At 45.2% G+C, this 17,741-nt stretch overlaps 1 protein-coding gene across 4 annotated transcripts in view; it reads left to right on the top strand.

Annotated features, from left to right (window-relative positions):
• Positions 1-365: 365 nt before the first annotated feature.
• The window catches only part of LOC147420665 (uncharacterized), a 29,954-nt gene continuing 12,578 nt past the window's right edge, over positions 366-17,741 (top strand). For 2 of the 4 annotated variants that reach the window (XM_086504268.1, XM_086504270.1), the window contains exon 1: positions 720-999. In XM_086504268.1, coding sequence (XP_086360394.1) covers positions 957-999 — 43 coding nt within the window. In that variant the 5' untranslated portion in view covers positions 720-956. Of the gene's footprint in view, positions 608-719; positions 1,000-17,741 lie in introns of those variants that run through there. The other 2 variants (XM_086504271.1, XM_086504269.1) reach the window with 2 other exon arrangements.

The raw sequence follows: 17,741 nt of genomic DNA, 5'->3' as shown, positions 1-17,741 counted from the left end.
CACAAAGGACCGTGTGCACACTTACGGACTGATTAGAGTCGGATAATTACCATTTCATGCAATTTTTGATCAATTAACTGTTTAATCGATTATTTTCTTCTCATGACTATGTTTGCAGGTGAAATTTAATGTGCTTCTTGCTGATTTTTGATAAAAATCAGCAATTCAGAGGTGAAAGTGCTGAAAATCAGAGGATTTCTATAAATTTTACTGATTTTTGACGAAAATTAGTGTATTTCTCATTAACTTGCTGATTTTAGATTAAATTCAGTGACTGTACTTCTCGAAATCTCTCTTTGTAATGTCCTCTGCGCGAAGCACACACACACACAGAGAGAGAGAGAGAGAGAGAGAGAGAGAGAGAGAGTGGTACCTCTCTCGGAGAGAGCATGGGGGCAGAAGCCTTGAGGGAATCCTTGCTGAGTGTGGAACAGTAGCAGGGAGAAAAATTGTAGGCTCTGTGATGACGTGGAGGCTGCTTCCAACATGGGCGCTCCCTTCGCGTGTTAGCCACAGGCAGGCACAATCCTTGACGACCCCTCTTAATCTCCACACGTCACCTCCTCTCATCTTGCGTTCGAATTGTTGGTTTCGCTGGCAGCTCTGCGTTGAGTTTCTTTTAACCCACTTAAGACTTTATTTATTAAGTGTCCCTTTTATTTTAAGTGGCCTGGACACTTTGAGTTTTTTTTAAAGAAGTATGAAAGCTGAGTTTATTAAAAACTCACTTACAGAGACTAACGAGTTTGCAGAAAATTGACTTTTTGGCTCTGCTGCTTCTCTCCCACTGCTCCTATCTCTCACCTGCTCGGACTCCCGCGCTCCCGCCATCACCTGCTCGCCTTCGGACGCTCACGCCAACGCATAGAGCTCCTCGAAGTTCAACTTTTCGCGACCGAAAAGTACAGAAAAGATCCAGTTTCACGTGAAACTTCTAGTTTCTCACGCACTTTGCCATGGATTCTTCCAGCCCGGATGTGCAGCGTGACGACGCACCAGGTAATGTTCAAATTCCATTTACGCATGCTCTCTACACATGGATTACAAGTACTTTCCAGAGCTTCGACCAACGTTTTACTGCTCTGGAAAACGCGAACGTTGTCGCTTGGCCTCTCTCGAAGGGGTCGTGCAAGGGCTTAGTTCCTGGCTTACTGCTCTAGAAAATACGGCTCAGTCGATGACTACACGTCTTTTCGAGGGCTAAACCCATCTCCAACAATTGCGGATGCAGATTGTTGCTTTTGGGCATTCACAGGGTGGTCCAACTGCCACGATTCCGTACAAAACTACAAATTTCTCAGGGGAAGAGGAGTGTGCGGAACTGGCCGTAAATAACTGGCTGCACCAGTGGACCACGATTCCGTACAAAACTACAAATTTCTCAGGGGAAGAGGAGTGTGCGGAACTGGCCGTAAATAACTGGCTGCACCAGTGGACCACGTATTTTGATCTCCATAGGGAGCATGATGAACGGAGGATTCAAACGATTTCTCTCTATATGCGCAGTAAGGTCCTTACCTGGTGGCGTGATATGACAGAGAAGCCTACGACGTGGGCTGACTTTTGTGTGAAATTCAAGAAGGATTTCGCCAAAATGGATCCTTTGAAAGCTTATGCCAAATTGCAGAGTCTTTCGATGAAAGCTCTATCTTTTGATAAATATATGACAGCTTTCAAAGATGCGCTCACCTTTTGCAAGGTGGATTCCACGCACGCTGTGCACATGTACTTACTGGGATTACATGAAGATTACCGTTGGGCCTTAATCAAGGACAAAGCCTTGACTGACGCTGAGGATGCAGTAGCAAAGGCCAGGACGTTCCATTTGATAAATGGAGCGAACTATGAGAAGAAAAGAACTGCAGACCATCAATCCGCTGAGTGCGCTTCGAGGAAGCGACCTTGATTCCAGCATAAGTCCAAATCACCGCCGAGATCATCTCAGGAGAAGAAGAAAGCCAAAAATGCTTTAGTTGTTGCTGATGCAGTGAAGAAGGGGGCTTGCTTTGGATGTGGCCAGACAAGTCACCAAATCAAGGACTGCCCCAAGAAGAAAAAGATGCAGAAACGGCAAGGTCGTTCTTTGGTTCAGATTCACGAGATCTCAAGTAACTCTGATGTTGTTCAAGTTGAAATCCATCATTTAGCGCACAATTCATGCACTAACTGTACTTTTAGCACGAAAGTGTTTGATAAGCACGATCTTCTCCGTTTCCTCGGGAAGATCAATGGTCACGACGTGACTGTGTACTCCTTGATAATGGGAGCTCACTCACAGAATTTTGTGGATGCAAATTGGTGCAGAAACTGAGCCTGCAGACGTGGGATAGTGACCATGAGTATCGCGTGAAGATGGTTGGTGGCGAGGATACGGATGTATGGAATTGGATGGTTCCAGATTTGTCGCTCGAGCTGGCTGAAAGAGAACTTGGATTTCCACATTATGCGCGTGGATAGAGCATATGTTAGTTTAGGAATTCCATGGTTTTATGATAAACAAGACTCATTGTATATAGACTATGTACATCACTCTCTTGTTTTTGTTAAGCAGGATATGCCTCATGTATCTGTGTCACTTTGTAATCAGAAGTCTGTAAATAATGGTTTTACAATACCAGTTGTTACTGCTTTGGAAATGTATAAAGATACAAAGTCTTCTGATGTTGACTTTTATCAATGTGTACCATCTGCTTGGTTTGATTCATTAGTGCTTGATACTTCTGTCACAGAATTTGGTAAAAATGTTTCATGTTCTTCTGTTGAACTTGGGGATTCTGACGAATCCGACCTTATCTGAGAAATCATGACTGATTTCAAGGATGTTTTTCCTGATGATCTATCTCCTGGCTTGCCGCCTTTGAGAGGAGTAGATCATGGCATTGAGTTGGTGGCTGGTAGTCAACCCTTCTCAAAGCAACCCTATCGGTTTAGTAAAACCGAAGAGGACGAGATTCAGCGGCAGCTGAAAGATTATCTCGATAGGGGTTTTGTTCGGCCAAGTAAATCCCCATGGGGAGCGCCAGTGTTACTTTCTCGAAAGAAGGATAACACTATGCGCTTCTGCGTGGATTACAAAGGGTTGAATAAGCTCACTGTTAAGAACAAGTATCCGCTCCCGCGCATGAACGATCTGATAGATCGGCTCCATGGCGCGTTGTATTTTATGAAGATAGACCTACGATCAGACTATCACTAAATACGTATCAAACTGGAAGATGTTCCCAAGACAGGCCTCCATACGCGTTATGGTCACTACGAGTTTTTGGTCTTGCCTTTTGGTTTGACCAATGCTCCAGCTACGTTTCAGCAGATGATGAATGATCTGCTGAGGCCATTTTTAGGCAACTTCGTTGTTGTATTTCTCGATGATATCTTGATCTATAGCCGAAGTTTGTCTAAGCACTTAGCGCATATACGCGCTGTTTTCGAAGTACTGAGAACTGAGAAGCTTTATGCTAAGGCTTTCAAGTGTGAATTTTTCAAGAAAGAGCTTCTGTACTTGGGTCACATCATTACTCGCGATGGAATTCGCGTTGACCCTGAAAAGTTGGATAAATTGCGAAATTGGCCCATTCTGAAGAATGTACGCCAAGTAAAGTCCTTTTTAGGCTTTACTGGATTCTTTCGCAAGTTTATCAAGGATTACTCTAAAGTTGTTGCTCCGTTACGCAACTTTTAAAAGCAGGGGTGATAGGACCGAAGACTTCGGGTCCTCATTGTAAAGGTAGCCCCCCATGTTGTATGGAATGCGTCTCGACGAGAGCTTTCAGACACTAATGCACTTGGTGACTACTGCGCCAGTATTGCACATTGTGGATCCTAGCAAACCGTTTGTGGTTGAAATGGATGCTAGTGATTATGCCATTGGTGCGGCATTATACCAAGATGGACGTCCTGTCGCGTTTGAAAGTAAGAAACTTTCTGATGCTGAGATGAGTTATCCAACGTATGAGAAGGAGCTTTACGCCGTCGTTCACGCCTTGAGGAAATGGCGACACTACTTGTATGGCTCTACATTTGTTGCATGGATAGATCATCATTCCTTGCGCTATGTCTGTGATCAGGGTGATCTCAGGGGCCGGAAGGCTAGATGGTTCCGGCTAGATGGGTTGAGCTTATGCAAGAGTTTGACGTTGAGATCCGTTATAGAAAAGGATCCAGCAATCGAGTTGCTGATGCACTCAACAGGATTCTTGAGGTTAATGCCTTGTCTATTGCTGAAATCTCGACGGACTTCTATCTCTCTCTCCGAGGGCTATGTCGTTCCGATGGCCATTTTGGCAAGATATGGAACGAGGTCGAAGCGGGGCATGACTCACGTACAGGCTTGGGTGATCCGGAGACCCAAGTGAGTCGTGCCAGAGAGACGAGACAGCGACAATATTCCATTAAAGGTGGACTATTGTTCAGAAATGGTAAAGTCTGCGTGCCGGAAATCGATGAGGTTCGACAAAGGATTTTGTGCGAATGCCACGGTGTTCCTAGCGCTGGGCACCCAGGCATCCAAAGAACTTTGGCTTTGGTCAAGCGATATTTCTATTGGCCAAGGATGCGCTCATACATAGAGGGCTATGTGAAGAAGCGCGCTCAGTGTCAGGTCAATAAGGCAGAGCACCTTAGGAAAGCTGGCCTGCTACATCCATTGGAAATCCCAGATGCCAAGTGGCAGAGTATTTCCATGGACTTCATCGTTGGTTTGCCAAATACTAGTTGGGGCAATGACGCTATTTGGGTTGTGGTCGATAGACTCACAAAAATGGCAAAGTTTATACCAACAAAGTCGACAGTAAAAAGCCATGAGTTGGCGGTTTTATTTGTCGATCAACTTTATAAGCTGTATGGTCTGCCAGAGGATATTGTCAGTGATCGAGATACTAAGTTCACTGGCCGATTTTGGCGAGATGTGTTTGCTCATCTTCAGACTAAGTTGAGTATGTCGTCTTCTGACCATCTTGAGTCCGACGGACAAACTGAGAGGATGAATCAGACGTTAGAGGACATGTTGAGAGCCTATGTCTCTCACAGGCAGTCTGATTGGGAAAGGTATCTCCCACAATTAGAGTTTTCCTATAATAGTAGCAAGCATTTTGCTACTGCATTTGGCCCGTTCATGCTGATGTATGGGTTTGAGCCTAAATCCCCGATTGCTATTGGCTTAGAGAAAGTCAACGAACGCCAAGCTCGTGATTTCCTGTATGACATGCAAGAAATGCTCGAATTGGCTAAGGATAGTATAAGAACAGCTCGTGATCGAGTCACTACTTATGCTAATCAAAAGAGATCTCCAAGGACTCTAGATGTGGGACAATGGGTCTATCTGAAGATACCCAAGGATTCCAAGACTATGCGAACAGGAAAGCATTATAAGCTTTCAACTAGATATTGTGGTCCGTTCTTGATCACAAAGAAAATTGGCCAAGTTGCCTATAAACTGGCTCTTCCTTCGGATGTTAGTGTACATCCAATGTTTCATGTCAGCCGCCTTAAAGTAAAATTGGGCGAAGCCGACGATGTTGTGCCCATCGAGGAAAATGTATGGCAAGATATGCAAATTGAGTATATTCCTCGAGAACCAGAGGCAGTTTTAGATCATCGTACCCGTCATTCGTGCCAAAAGGCTTATGACGAGTACCTAATTAAATGGAAGGGTCAATTTGAAAGGTTTGCTACTTGGAAACCAGTCAGAGCTCTGAAAGCTCAGTATCCCCACTTCATTGATGAGGACATCAATGGTGCTTAAGGGGGGAAGTATGTTATGTCCCGCTCATAGGAGAGGGGATCTAGCCCAAACGCCGTCGAGATGGGCGTCCAGTGTCCGGGCGGACGTAGTGTGAACCCGACCAGTGTGGCCGGCCATTATTATAAAAGGGAGGCCAAGGCCTCATTTGAAGTTATCGACCCCCACCCCCACCGGCAGAGTGCCAGTGGTTAGCCCGCGAGGCTAGGAGTGCGCGAGGTCACCTCGAGGAGGTGAGGCCGGGTGGTATGGGACGCTCGGTCTTACAGGTGCACGCCTACGTCCTCGGACGCTGGCCCCAGCACGGGGGAGCTGTCGGATGGTGGCTATGGTCGGGTGGTTTTTCCGACGTGTGTCTGTAGGCGGTCCGTGTAGCCGGGAGATCCACTCCGAGAGTTCGTTTCAGGGTCTTTCCTCATCCAAGGGTAAGAAAGTAGATGAGGCAACACAGGATGCATTGTTTGCAGATTTTCCAGATGCACATACTCAGCAAGAAAAGGACGTTAGCAGGAAAAGGGCTTGTTGTTCTCAGGATGTAGATGAGGATACAGATCAAGGGACACGCATGTATACGCAGTCTACTTTGCCTTCACGTATCCATGCACAGTCCTGGGTAAAAGAGAGGCAAAAAATTGGAGAAATAAAGATTGCTCGCACTCTTATAGAGTGCAACATTGCATTTAATGTCTTGCGGACAGAGCAATGGAAGCGAATGGTCCGAGCCATTGCACAAGTCGGCGCCACGGATTCCTGGAGTGGCTTGGATTATCTAAAGATGCGCACAAAAATGTTAGATGAGCAGCGAGAGATCATTGATAGAGACGCCACATTATTAACATCCTTGTTTCCTCTTGCCTTAGTACATACTTCCTACGTGCTGTGGACGCGGGCAAGGCTGGTGAGCGTATTTCAGCAGAGTTTATTTTTGGGCACATTCGGCAAGCCATCAAGGAGGTCGGGAAGGATAATGTCGTATAGGTACTCTATCATTCTCGAGAGTCGAATCTCTTGCGTTTTTTAGTTTGTCGAATCTCTTGCGCTTTTTAGAAGCCATAGTTTGTAACTAACAAGATATTGGTCGTATAATGGTCACTGGTTTTGCAGGTAGTTACGGACAATGCGTCCAACTGCAAGGCCATGGGGGAGATGGTTGAGGCGGAGTTCCCTCGCGTAGTTTGGACTCCATGTGCTGCACATTGCCTCGACTTACTCATGGAGGATATTGGCAAGTTGACTTGGGTACAGCCTATTGTTTCTGATGGGTCGAAGATGACTACTTTCTTCCGCAAGAAACATCAAGCACTTGCCATATTCAGGAGTCACAACACACTAGACATGGTGCGTCCCTCGAAGACTAGGTCTGCATACATGTACCTAGTACTTCAGAGGCTTTATAGGTTGAGGGATCCATTGTTGCAGACAGTTCTGGACCCTAAGTGGCGGTTGATGCACCATGCGCAGACGGAGCCTACCAAGTACATACAGAGGAAAGTGCTTGATGAGAGATTTTGGGTAGAGGTGCACTCTTTGGCAGTGGCTCTCCAACCTCTGTGTTCTCTTGTGTGTGAAAGACATGGAGGGGTCGACTCTTGGCCTTGTGTATCATCTATTCATGCAGATGAGGAAGCACATAGCAACATGTACCTCCGTGAGGTAAGTCAATGCATTTGAAAATTGGTACTGTATTTTGGTTCGGCCTTCTCGCTTGATCCTTGGAAAGTTGGATGCTGTATTTGTTTGAAGTCTTGATCGTGAAGTCTTGTGAATTGCAGGCGGGATGACATCCTCGCTATTGTGGAGAGTAGATGGACGTATATGAGTCATCCTATTCATGGGATGGCTGCTACACTCCATCCTCTCTACAAGACTCCAGAGCTTTTTGCAGAGAGCGGTTTGCTCAACTTGCGATCGGAGTACCTAGACAGGATGTTCATTGAAAATGAGCAACTAGACCTTGACAACGAGATGAGCAGCTACATGAATAATCTGGGACCGTCTTTCTTGAGGAGTGTGTCTTTGAGGCTGGTAGTGTTGGCCAATAAAAATATCTTTCTAAGGCTTGTGTCATAGACATTTCACCTCTATGTCGTGTCATGCGTAAGGAGAAGCATGTGCTTTATCCATTACCTTTGTTCTAAGTGGGACGCGCCACACAAAGAGCCTGATGAAAATAAAGGTAACTAGCTTTAATAGAGTAGGAAAAAATTTCAGTAGCAGTTTGTAGTTGTTGCCAGATTTCACTGAAATCGAGGTTGTCAGAGTACATCTCGGGTAGACATTCCAACTCTTGATAATGTATACTTGTTATGGCATTTACTTGGGGCCGTAGAGAGAGAGAGCATCTGCCACCACATTTTTACTTCCAGAAGTGTGTAGAATTTAGAAGTGAAAGATGGAAAGAAAATTGGCCCACAACATATGTTTCTGAAACAACTTGTGTTGAGGGAGAAAGTATCAAAGACTTTGATGATTTGTCTTGATCGTAAAATATGCTCCCAGAAGGTAGTGTTTCCAAACTGAGAGAGCATGAATGATTGCTATGAGTTCCTTCTCATAGATGGAAGCATGAAGCTCCGCATCACCAAGTCGTCTACTTTCATAAGCTATTGCATGGCCTTCTTGATTAAGAGATGAGCCAATGCAATCGCTTGAAACATCACACTTTAAATGGTTTCCGGAGATCAGATACAATGAGGATGGATCCGTGGGTGAGAAGGTACTTAAGCTTTTCAAAAGCTTCCTTCTGTCTAGACCCCATACAAAAGATATCTTTTTCTTTGTGAGATCATTGAGAGGTGCAACTACATGAGCGAAATGGCTAATAAAGCGTCTGTCGTAGAAACAAAGGCCAAGGAAACTTTGGACATCATGAACCGAAGCAGGGTGTGGTTAATTTGAAATAGCTTGAACGTTTGCTAGGTCAATGCGTACTTGATTATAGGAGGCAATGTGTCGTTTGTGTTCCTCCTTTGTGTGAGAGAAGACAAAAATGTTATCGAAGAAGATGCCTGTGAATTGTCAATGAGGACAAAAAATTTGGTCCATCATTCGATTGAAAGTTGCTGGAACGACCGAAAGGCATTACTAAAGACTCGTACAATCCTAAATTTGTACGGAATGCAGTCTTGTGTATATCTTCTGGAGCAATACGAATGCAGTCTTTTGTACGACCGAAAGGCATTACTAAAAACTCGTACAATCCTAATTTTGTACGAAATGCAATCTCATGTATGTCTTTTGGAGCAATACGAATTTGATGGTAGCCGCTCTTGAAATCTATCCGGCTGAAAATTTGTGCCCTTGTAGCTTGTCTTTGATATCATCGATTCGCGGAATCGAAAATCTAATTTTGATTGTAATCTTGTTGAGAGAACGATAGTCAATGCACATTCAAAAAGTGCCGTTTTTCTTCTGAAAAAGCAATAATGGTGAACAATAAGGAGAAGTACTAGGGCGAACAAGACCCATTCTTCTTATTACATAATCTGGAAGTGGATGAGTTCTGTAATGCCAAGGCATTCGCAAAATAACATCGCAGCCTTGTATTGGAGCAGCTGGGAAAGACTCTTGATCAGAGTACTTCCCGATCTTTAGATTCAAATGCTCTTGCAGTGAAATGGAATTCGTAGTCAACCCGTCAAAGGCTGATCCTGACCTGATTGGAGTTCCCAATCACTCGGGCATAGATTCTGAGGTATCCAATGAAATGAAATTGTTGGTGGAGCCTGGATCAAACAAGATCAGTCCTCTTTGCCCATTGAGACTGCCCCACCCTTTGAGTAGCTGTCTATTTTCTTTATCCTTCCTCGTGTTGGCTTGTACGTCAGGTACAAGATTTGATGCAGGAGGAGAATCTTTCTTAAGCTGTAGGCAATTTGGTTTCTTATGGTCTTTCTCACCTCAATAGAAACATTTTCCCTCGTCCATGTAGGTTTAATTGAGAGGGAGTGAAGAATTTACTTTTCTTTGCTCCCTCTGGCTTCTTTTCTAGGCTTTTAGGCTGATCTGAAGGCCGCTTTCGTGTGGAGATTTCTGCCTTAGTAGTGAGAGCCTTTTGCTTTGCATGAAAGGTACTAAACTCCTGCTTGCGAGGAATTCCTTTCGAATGCAAGTTATTGGCTATCAGGACGGACTGAATAGTGTTTCGGGGGTAGAGCTTCATACTTTTTGAAGTATTGGCTAAAGTCGAGCTTCAAACTTGTGCATCGTCTCTTCTCAGAAACTTTTATAAAGGGAGTAACTTTAAGGACTTCTCAGAATTTGTCGACGGAGTTGGACACAACTTCGTTCTCTCTTTGGGAGAGCCAATCCCATTCTATCTACACATCCTCGGCAAAGTATGGGGGAAGGAATTGAGGGTAAAACTCCTTTTTGAACTCCTCCCAAGTCTTTGGGTTTGTGTTTTTCCAGAATTGTGGTAATCCACTTGTTGCTACCCGTATCTTTCAGATACATGCTAACATGGCATAGTTTTGAGCGCTCTGAGAAATTATATTCTGCAAAGGCCACCTCGAACTGTCGAATAAAAGGGAGAGCCTTCGTATCAATCCTCTTTCCATTATAACATTTGAATTTAACATCTTTATCTCCAGCTTTGAATGTCTTCTTCTTCTTCTTGTGGTGTCGGGTCCGCTTCTTGGAGATGGCTTTTGAATCCTTGTGCACCAGAATTGTGTGCCGACTCTTCCTACGATCCTTGTCCTGCTTTTTTGCTTTTGGTGGTTGATCTATAGTCTCGTCTTGGGGCAACTCACGTTCCTCATCAGGAATGATATTTATCCAGGTTCTTCATATAAGAGTAATCTGGCGAATAAGTCGGCGATTTTTTTTTCTTCTTCTTCTTTGTGCTATCGGGAGGTTCCTACTACAGGATCCCTCTGAGGCCGTGTTAGAGTCCCAGTTTGAGGTATCCTTTGAGTTGGTACTGGGGAGTTTTGAGGTGGTTCTTTCACCATCTTTGCTTTCCCTTTTTCAAGGGTCTTAAGCACTTTTTGCACCTATGGCTGAGCAAGAGCAACGTGCAATTTTGCCATTTTTTGCCTGAGCTGCTCAAGCTTTTCTGCTTGTCCTGCCATGACGGGTATTTTTTTGCCAAGGACTGTCTCTTCTTAAGAAAGGAAACGAGAGGACCTTGCTTTGATACCACTGCCACAGAAATGGAAGCGTGTACATAATACTTTAAAACTAAGTGACTAATTCACGTGGAATTGTGCAAGACATAAAATTGCAAATAATCGACACAACACTAGGGACCAGAAGATGGACTGGTTCTCCCCCTTAAGGAGATTTTAATTTATCTGTAAGTGTTACAAGCATGTGAACCCGAAATAGAATTCACCATTCATGTCCCAAATATTTTTGATGCGTAAAGATGCATGGTTTCATAAGCCTATTGGCTGAAATCATCATACTTGTAGCGAAGAATGGATATGTCTGCTTCGTACTGGGATTTTTAGCGTGGGAGAAGCTTCTACTTATATTTGCTCGCGTAGGGGGCTCCCACACGAGTTCTCCTTGGTTGGAACTTGCTTCTTGAATGTGTCAGAGTGTGGAAATTTTCATGGGCAGCCGGTACTGCACTTGTCTGAATGGGACGCTTTCCGCAGGGACGCACACAAGCTGCTATGGCTGCACTCTACCTCCGTCGCGGGCTTCATAGCCTTTGCCCAGCCTTCACGGATTTCATAGTAAAAAAATCGCAAGGGGAGAGAGAATTGGCTGAACTTAGAGCCGAGAGAGAGGACTCTGTGTGTGGGTGGAAATTGCTACAGAACTCGACAATGTGGTAGCACTAGGCCTTATGTAATGTTGCACATGCTAAATCCTTGCCAGATGGCACCAAAGAGAGAGAGAGAGAGAGAGAGAGAGAGAGAGCTGCCAACGTTGGCCTTTCCAAAATCCTACGCTAGCAGTTTTTAGTCTTATTGTAATGTTAAGTCATTTGACCGCGTTCATATTGACCGGGCCACTCATTTTTTAAAAGGTTTCAAACCTTAGACTTAAAGATGGGTGTTAAAACCCGGGTTTTTGGCCACTCTAGAGTATTAACAACTCGACCGATTTTATGTCTCTCCCGACCGAGTTTGCTGGCTCTTGCTGGGTCGTATTTCCATTGTGTCCGACCGGCCACTTTCGTGGGCAGCCACCGCAAGATTATTACATTACAGCTTGCCCGAGTAGACTAGGGACACCATCTTATTCATGTGCTTGTTTAGAACTATTATGCACTACGTCCGACTATTGTTCTACTTATCATACTATCTGGACACGGATAAATTTCCACATGGCACATTGCATGTCAAAAAGTGTTGATGTGTCAAGAACAGAGCCAACTTGCAAATCCCGGGCGAGAAGCCTAAACCCTGAAGAAGGAGCAAAAGAAGTTTTACCAACTTGCAAAGTCTTGCTGAGTGGCCAGTCGTCTTTTCGAGCTCGACTGATGTCAAGACTGCTTTCTAAGTATGAGTTCTGTTTGAGAACTTGTTTGGAATTTGTTTGGAATAGATGGTATCTATTCTAAACTTGTCTTGGTGTGGATTTGAACTGTTTGACTCTGGTTTTGATACTGCTTTCAATGATTGGTGATTTTTCTCCCGGGTGGAGTACTGAGAAATGATGTTTGAGAATGCTTGTTCATACTCATGGCCCGAACCCCTGTGGTTATTTGCGGGGGGAGTATTGGATGTTTGAAAAGTGATGTTTTTATTCATGGCCCAGACCCTTGTGGTTATTACGGGGGGAGTATTAAGAAGTCTAAGCAGTGGTTACTCTCAGCACCTCCAAACGACGCAGACTGCGGTCTGGGGGGACGTTTGGTTGTAAAAGGCCTCTATATCTCTCGACTTGGACCTTTTTAGGTTATGCGGAGGAGTGATGAGGGAGTCAATGAACAACATGACCCAAACTTGGATGGTTATTTACGGGGGGAGTGTTCATCGGCGGCTTTATGTTTCTATGTCTTGTAACATGCATATGTGAGCATTCATGTTGCATTGTGATGTGCCAACCACTGAATATTCATTATTGGATGAGATACTTCTGGGAAACCAACGACGAAGGATATCAAGAGTTCCGACCTGGAATGAGACTCTCCATTGGATGAGATACTACTGGGAAACCAACGACCGAGGATACTCCAATCTGGAATGAGACTCCTTATTGGATGAGATTCTTCTGGTAAGCCAACGACCCAGGAAATCAAGAGCTCTGATTTGGAATGAGAAAACTGATCGTCCCTCAAAATGACTCCGGAAATTTTTGAGCTAACTTGAGTTGTTTTGCAAATATGCTGTGATCGCGGATGATTACTTTCTATCAAGAAGGGGGGATGTCACAAATTGCTGACGTGCCAAGCCAATGAAGAACGGAGCCAACCTGCAAATCGCGGCCGAGAAGCCTAAACCCTAGAAGAAGTTGCAGAAGAAGTTTTACCTACTTGCAAAGTCTTGCCGAGTGGCCTATTACTAAAGAGGAGTTCCCGCCAACTTATGGGACCCTGTCTGATGGGGCCCTAGTGACCTAGAGAGAATAAACTAAAGCGGGACCAACACACACACACACACACACACACAAAAAAAAAAAAGCGAAGAAGATGATTACGTGGCAGTTGTACGGACGCCAAGGTTTGGGGCCAGTGCTCTCTCGGAGTGGCACTCCGCCACTCCCTGTCTCGTGTGTCGTGCACTCTCTCTCTCTCTCTCTCTCTCTCTCTCTCTCTCTCTCTCTCTCTCTCTCTCTCTCTTTGAGGTCAGTGTTATTTTGAAGTGCTAAAAGTGTTCAGTCTATTCTTTTCCATTGGCACGTGGTGCCCGTCCCCTTGTTACAGTGGTATCAGAGCTTCAGGGCCCAGCTGGGCGTGTTCTTTTCTGAAAGCATCCTGGTCCCACCAAAGAGCAGATAACAAACGGCGCTTCCAAATTCTACTGGAATTTTATTTGAAGTATCTTCATGCCCCGACCTATCTTCGTGCCATGACCCCGGACTTATTAGCCACTCCCACCCTTACTTCATCGCGCATCGGGCGTGTTCCCGTCCTCATTGCTCTGCCTTACAAGGCATAAGCCATAAAGATCACTCGCAAAGAAGGATCAAGGATTTTTTCTCAAGCCGCTGTTTTTCTCAGAGGCAGTGCCATGTAGTGGTGGATGTTTATAGCTACCAAGCCGCACACTCCAAGGACTTGGCAAGCTTTCAAGAATCTTTTTGCATGAGGTTGGCAAAGTGGGGTATCTTGAAAGGCTTGCCGCAGAAACCCTAGCAAATTAAAACTTGAAATTTCTCGACGTCTCTCAACAGGTGTTTTTTCTAGAGCTGATAACCTTGGAGGTCCAATATGATTGGTATATCTTGGGGTTACCATCATCGCCACAGGAACACTATCTGTCGAGGCTTGTTTCAACTATTTAAGCGCTTATGGACCATGCTGTAGTCGGCTACGACCTTATGAACGAAATCTAATCCTAATCTTGGTGCAGGTTTCATGATGGAAAGCCAGTCGTCTTTTCGAGCTCGACTGATGTCGAGATTGCTTTTTAAGTTAGTAGCCTGGACCTTTTTAGGTTATGCCGGAGGAGTGATGAGGGAGTCGTTGAACAACTCATGGCCCAGACCTGGATGGTTATTTACATGGGGAGTGTTAATCGAAGGCTTTTTGTTTCTATGTCTTTTAACATGCATATGTGAGCATTCGTGTTGCATTGTGATTTGCCAACCACTGAATATTCCTTATAGGATAAGATACTTCTGGGAAACCAACGACTAAGGATATCAAGAGTTCCGATCTGAAACGAGACTCCTTATTGGATGAGATACTTTTGTGAAAGCAACGACTGAGGATATCAAGAGCTCCAATCTGGAATGAGACTCCTTATTGAATGAGATTCTTCTGGGAAGCCAACGACCCAGGAAATCAAGAGCTCCGATTTGGAATGAGAAAACTGATTGAGCTAGCTTGAGTTTCTCTGCAGAACGGAGCCAACGTGCAGATCGTGGCCGAGAGGCTTAAACCCTAGAAGAAGCAGCAGAAGAAGTTTTTCCAACCTGCAAAGTCTTGCCGAGTGGCTGTCACGTGACACATCCAACCCTATGTGTCTGTGGACAAGCTACAGCATGACCAAGGTTCAGTTCAGTTAAGTCAGTCTAGAATAGGAAGTGATCTGGCACTTTTGTGAGTCTGTTTGCAAACGGTGCATGTCCAGACACTTAGATTAGATGCATATCCTCTGGTTGCACACAACATGATCATCAGCATTCCCATTAGAATCCATTAGAATCCATCAAGGGAATTTTCTAGTGCATTAAACCTATTTTTCCTATTTTTGACATTTTTCACTTATTATTTTTAAGTGACAATTGTTGGAAAGTAGGTAGGGCAATTTTGCTAAGTTTGTATCAGTATAAACCTAGCGCTAGCACTTTCTGAGCCCGTATTGGCTCGATGGTTGGAGGTGAGTTTCATGTCCACTCTCTATGCTCATTTATGCATGAGTATGGCTTGTGTCATGTGATATATGCAGGATGGATCCGACCAGGGACTAACACTGGTATCAGAGCCTCTTCTTGCTTATGTGTATGACATGGAAACATGCAAAAATCCATTAGAGCTCATGAGGCCATGATGGCCTAGCGTGACAAGCTCTCTACACTTTTGCATAGTGCGGTATGGGACACTACTAGCAAAAAAGGAGAGCAAGGGGGGCACTGTCACAAGACGAGCACCACGTGCCAATAGAAAAGAACAGACTGAATAGACTTTTAGCACTTCAATAACAACTGAACTGAGAGAGAGACGACACGCGACACGGAGTGGCGGAATTCCACCCCAGAAAGTATTGGCCCCAAACCTTGGCGCCCCTTTCGGTATTTCTTTATATTGCATCAACACAATACAAGCGGGTACTCCAGACTCTGCACCTTCTCCAGGAAGCATGCCAAAGAATGAGCCCATGGCCTCATATTTAAAGGCCCTAGGCCCCAAAGCAGTTCATGTAAACTGCTTTGGTCCAAAAGCAATGCCAAAAAGCTACCAGCGTAAATCCTGGAATTCCATACAACTGCCACGTCAGCACTGTCAGCGTGTTTTGTGGAAATCTGCCACGTCAGCACCGTCAACGCAAATTGCAGAGATCCGTACAGTTCTACCACGTCATCAACTGGTTGCGCAAGCCTTTGTGTGTGTGTGTGTGTGTGTCGGTCTTGCTTTATTTTTAATTCCTTTATTTCACAGGGGCCCCATGGGACGGGGTCCCCATAAGTTGGTAGGACTTCTTCTGTTACTTGTTCTTAGGGTTTAGGCCCCTCTGCTGGATCTGCAAGTTGGCTCCATTCTTCAGGGCTTTGACATGCAGCAGTTTGTGACAGGCACATGCAAGCAAATGGTGGGAGTCTATGTTACAAACTGCGGGCGTGTCAACCGCTGAAGATGAAGAGGGTAATGACTTTGTGATCCTAACCCTAGCTAACTTACAAATCCCAACTGAGGGGCCTGAAACTTGAAGTGAAGACAATGGGGGTTAGGATTCTACCAACTTGCATATCTCGGCTGAGGGGTCTAAACCCGAAAAAGAGCAAGCAGAGCACCAATTGTGCAAGAGATGGTGACGTGGCAAACTGTACAGACTTGTCCGCAAATTGTGGAAATTCTTGCTGACATGGTAGTGTTGTACGAACCACCCCATATGCGGCAGATTTTGGACCAGACGCTTTTAGAGCAGTTGCTTTTCATGTGAGATGCTTTTGGGGGCCAAGGGCCTTTTAATATGTATTGTGGGCTCTCACTCTGACATCCTACCTTGCAGAAGAGCGGAGGAGAGACCCAAAGCTATAACCTTGTGGAAGCAATATAAAGTAATATCAAAAGGGGCACCAGGGTTTGGGGCCAGTGTAGTCTGGGAGTGGACCTCTGCCACTCCGTGTCTCTCACGTGGACTCTCTCTCTCTCTCTCTCTCTCTCTCTCTCTCTCTCTCTCTCTCTCTCTCTCTCTTACCCTATCGAGGATCCACAGGTATGGCACGATTATGCAGAGAAACTCTATCAGGTACCACACCAGTCTTTGATCCCACAACCACCCAGGCCTCGACCCACAAGCTCCTCTTTCTTCATAGCGGAGATGGTCAAGAAGGCCATCCACCGTCTACAGGACTGTTGGTCTTCAAATCATACAGGATTACGGAGTGAGCACCTCATTTATGCAGCTGCAACTATAGCCCAGTTGATTGTACATGTATTCAATCGGATTGGAGGGGAGGGCTTCCTAGAGGAGTGGACGCGGCACACCATTGTGCCAATCCACAAGTCTGGGGACGCCTTGGACCAAGGGAATTACACGACTATCATGATTGGCCATACAATGGCCAAACTATATGGGGCAGTACTTGAGGCTGAGCTCAGTTTATATGGAGAAAATGAGGGCCTATCGGCTCTCGGAGGCAGGTAGGGTTCAGGCGGGGCTTCTCCACCATCAACCACATCTTCGTTCTACGTGCCTCATTGATGGGGCAAAGGTGCGGAAGAAGAAACTTTATTGCTGCTTTGTGGATTTCCGCAAAGCGTTTGATATAGTCCCACGGGGAGGCTCTTTCGGTGGCTTCAAAATCTGGGGATACTGATATGGGCCACCTATGCTCTCTATGAGAGAGTGACTGGGAGAGTTCGTTGTCCATGTGGCCTGTCAGAGTCTATTGCTAGCGTTGGTGTTAAGCAAGAATGCCCCCTCTCCCCGACCCTCTTTGGATTCTACATTGACGAGATCTCCAATTTCATCTTACGAGCGGGAGGAGCAGGAGCTGACCTAGCAGGTACCCCAATCCACATTATTGCGAGATTCTGATGACATTGTTTTGATTTCAAAGTCACCAGAGGGTTTACAGAGCCATTTGAGCAATTTGAGTGCCTTGGATGAGTTGTATACACATAGAGGACAGAGAGTGAACCTTGGGAAGACCAAGGTCATGATCTTCCACACCTCCAGATCAGTCCGGTGAGAAGCCACTTTTACAGCAGCAG

Source organism: Adiantum capillus-veneris, chromosome 28 (genome assembly GCF_014529385.1).
Source record: "Adiantum capillus-veneris isolate H3 chromosome 28, ASM1452938v2, whole genome shotgun sequence".
NCBI classification, from domain to species: domain Eukaryota; kingdom Viridiplantae; phylum Streptophyta; class Polypodiopsida; order Polypodiales; family Pteridaceae; genus Adiantum; species Adiantum capillus-veneris.
The sequence above is the reverse complement of the archived record's forward strand: the minus strand, read 5'-3'. Positions and strand labels throughout refer to the sequence as shown.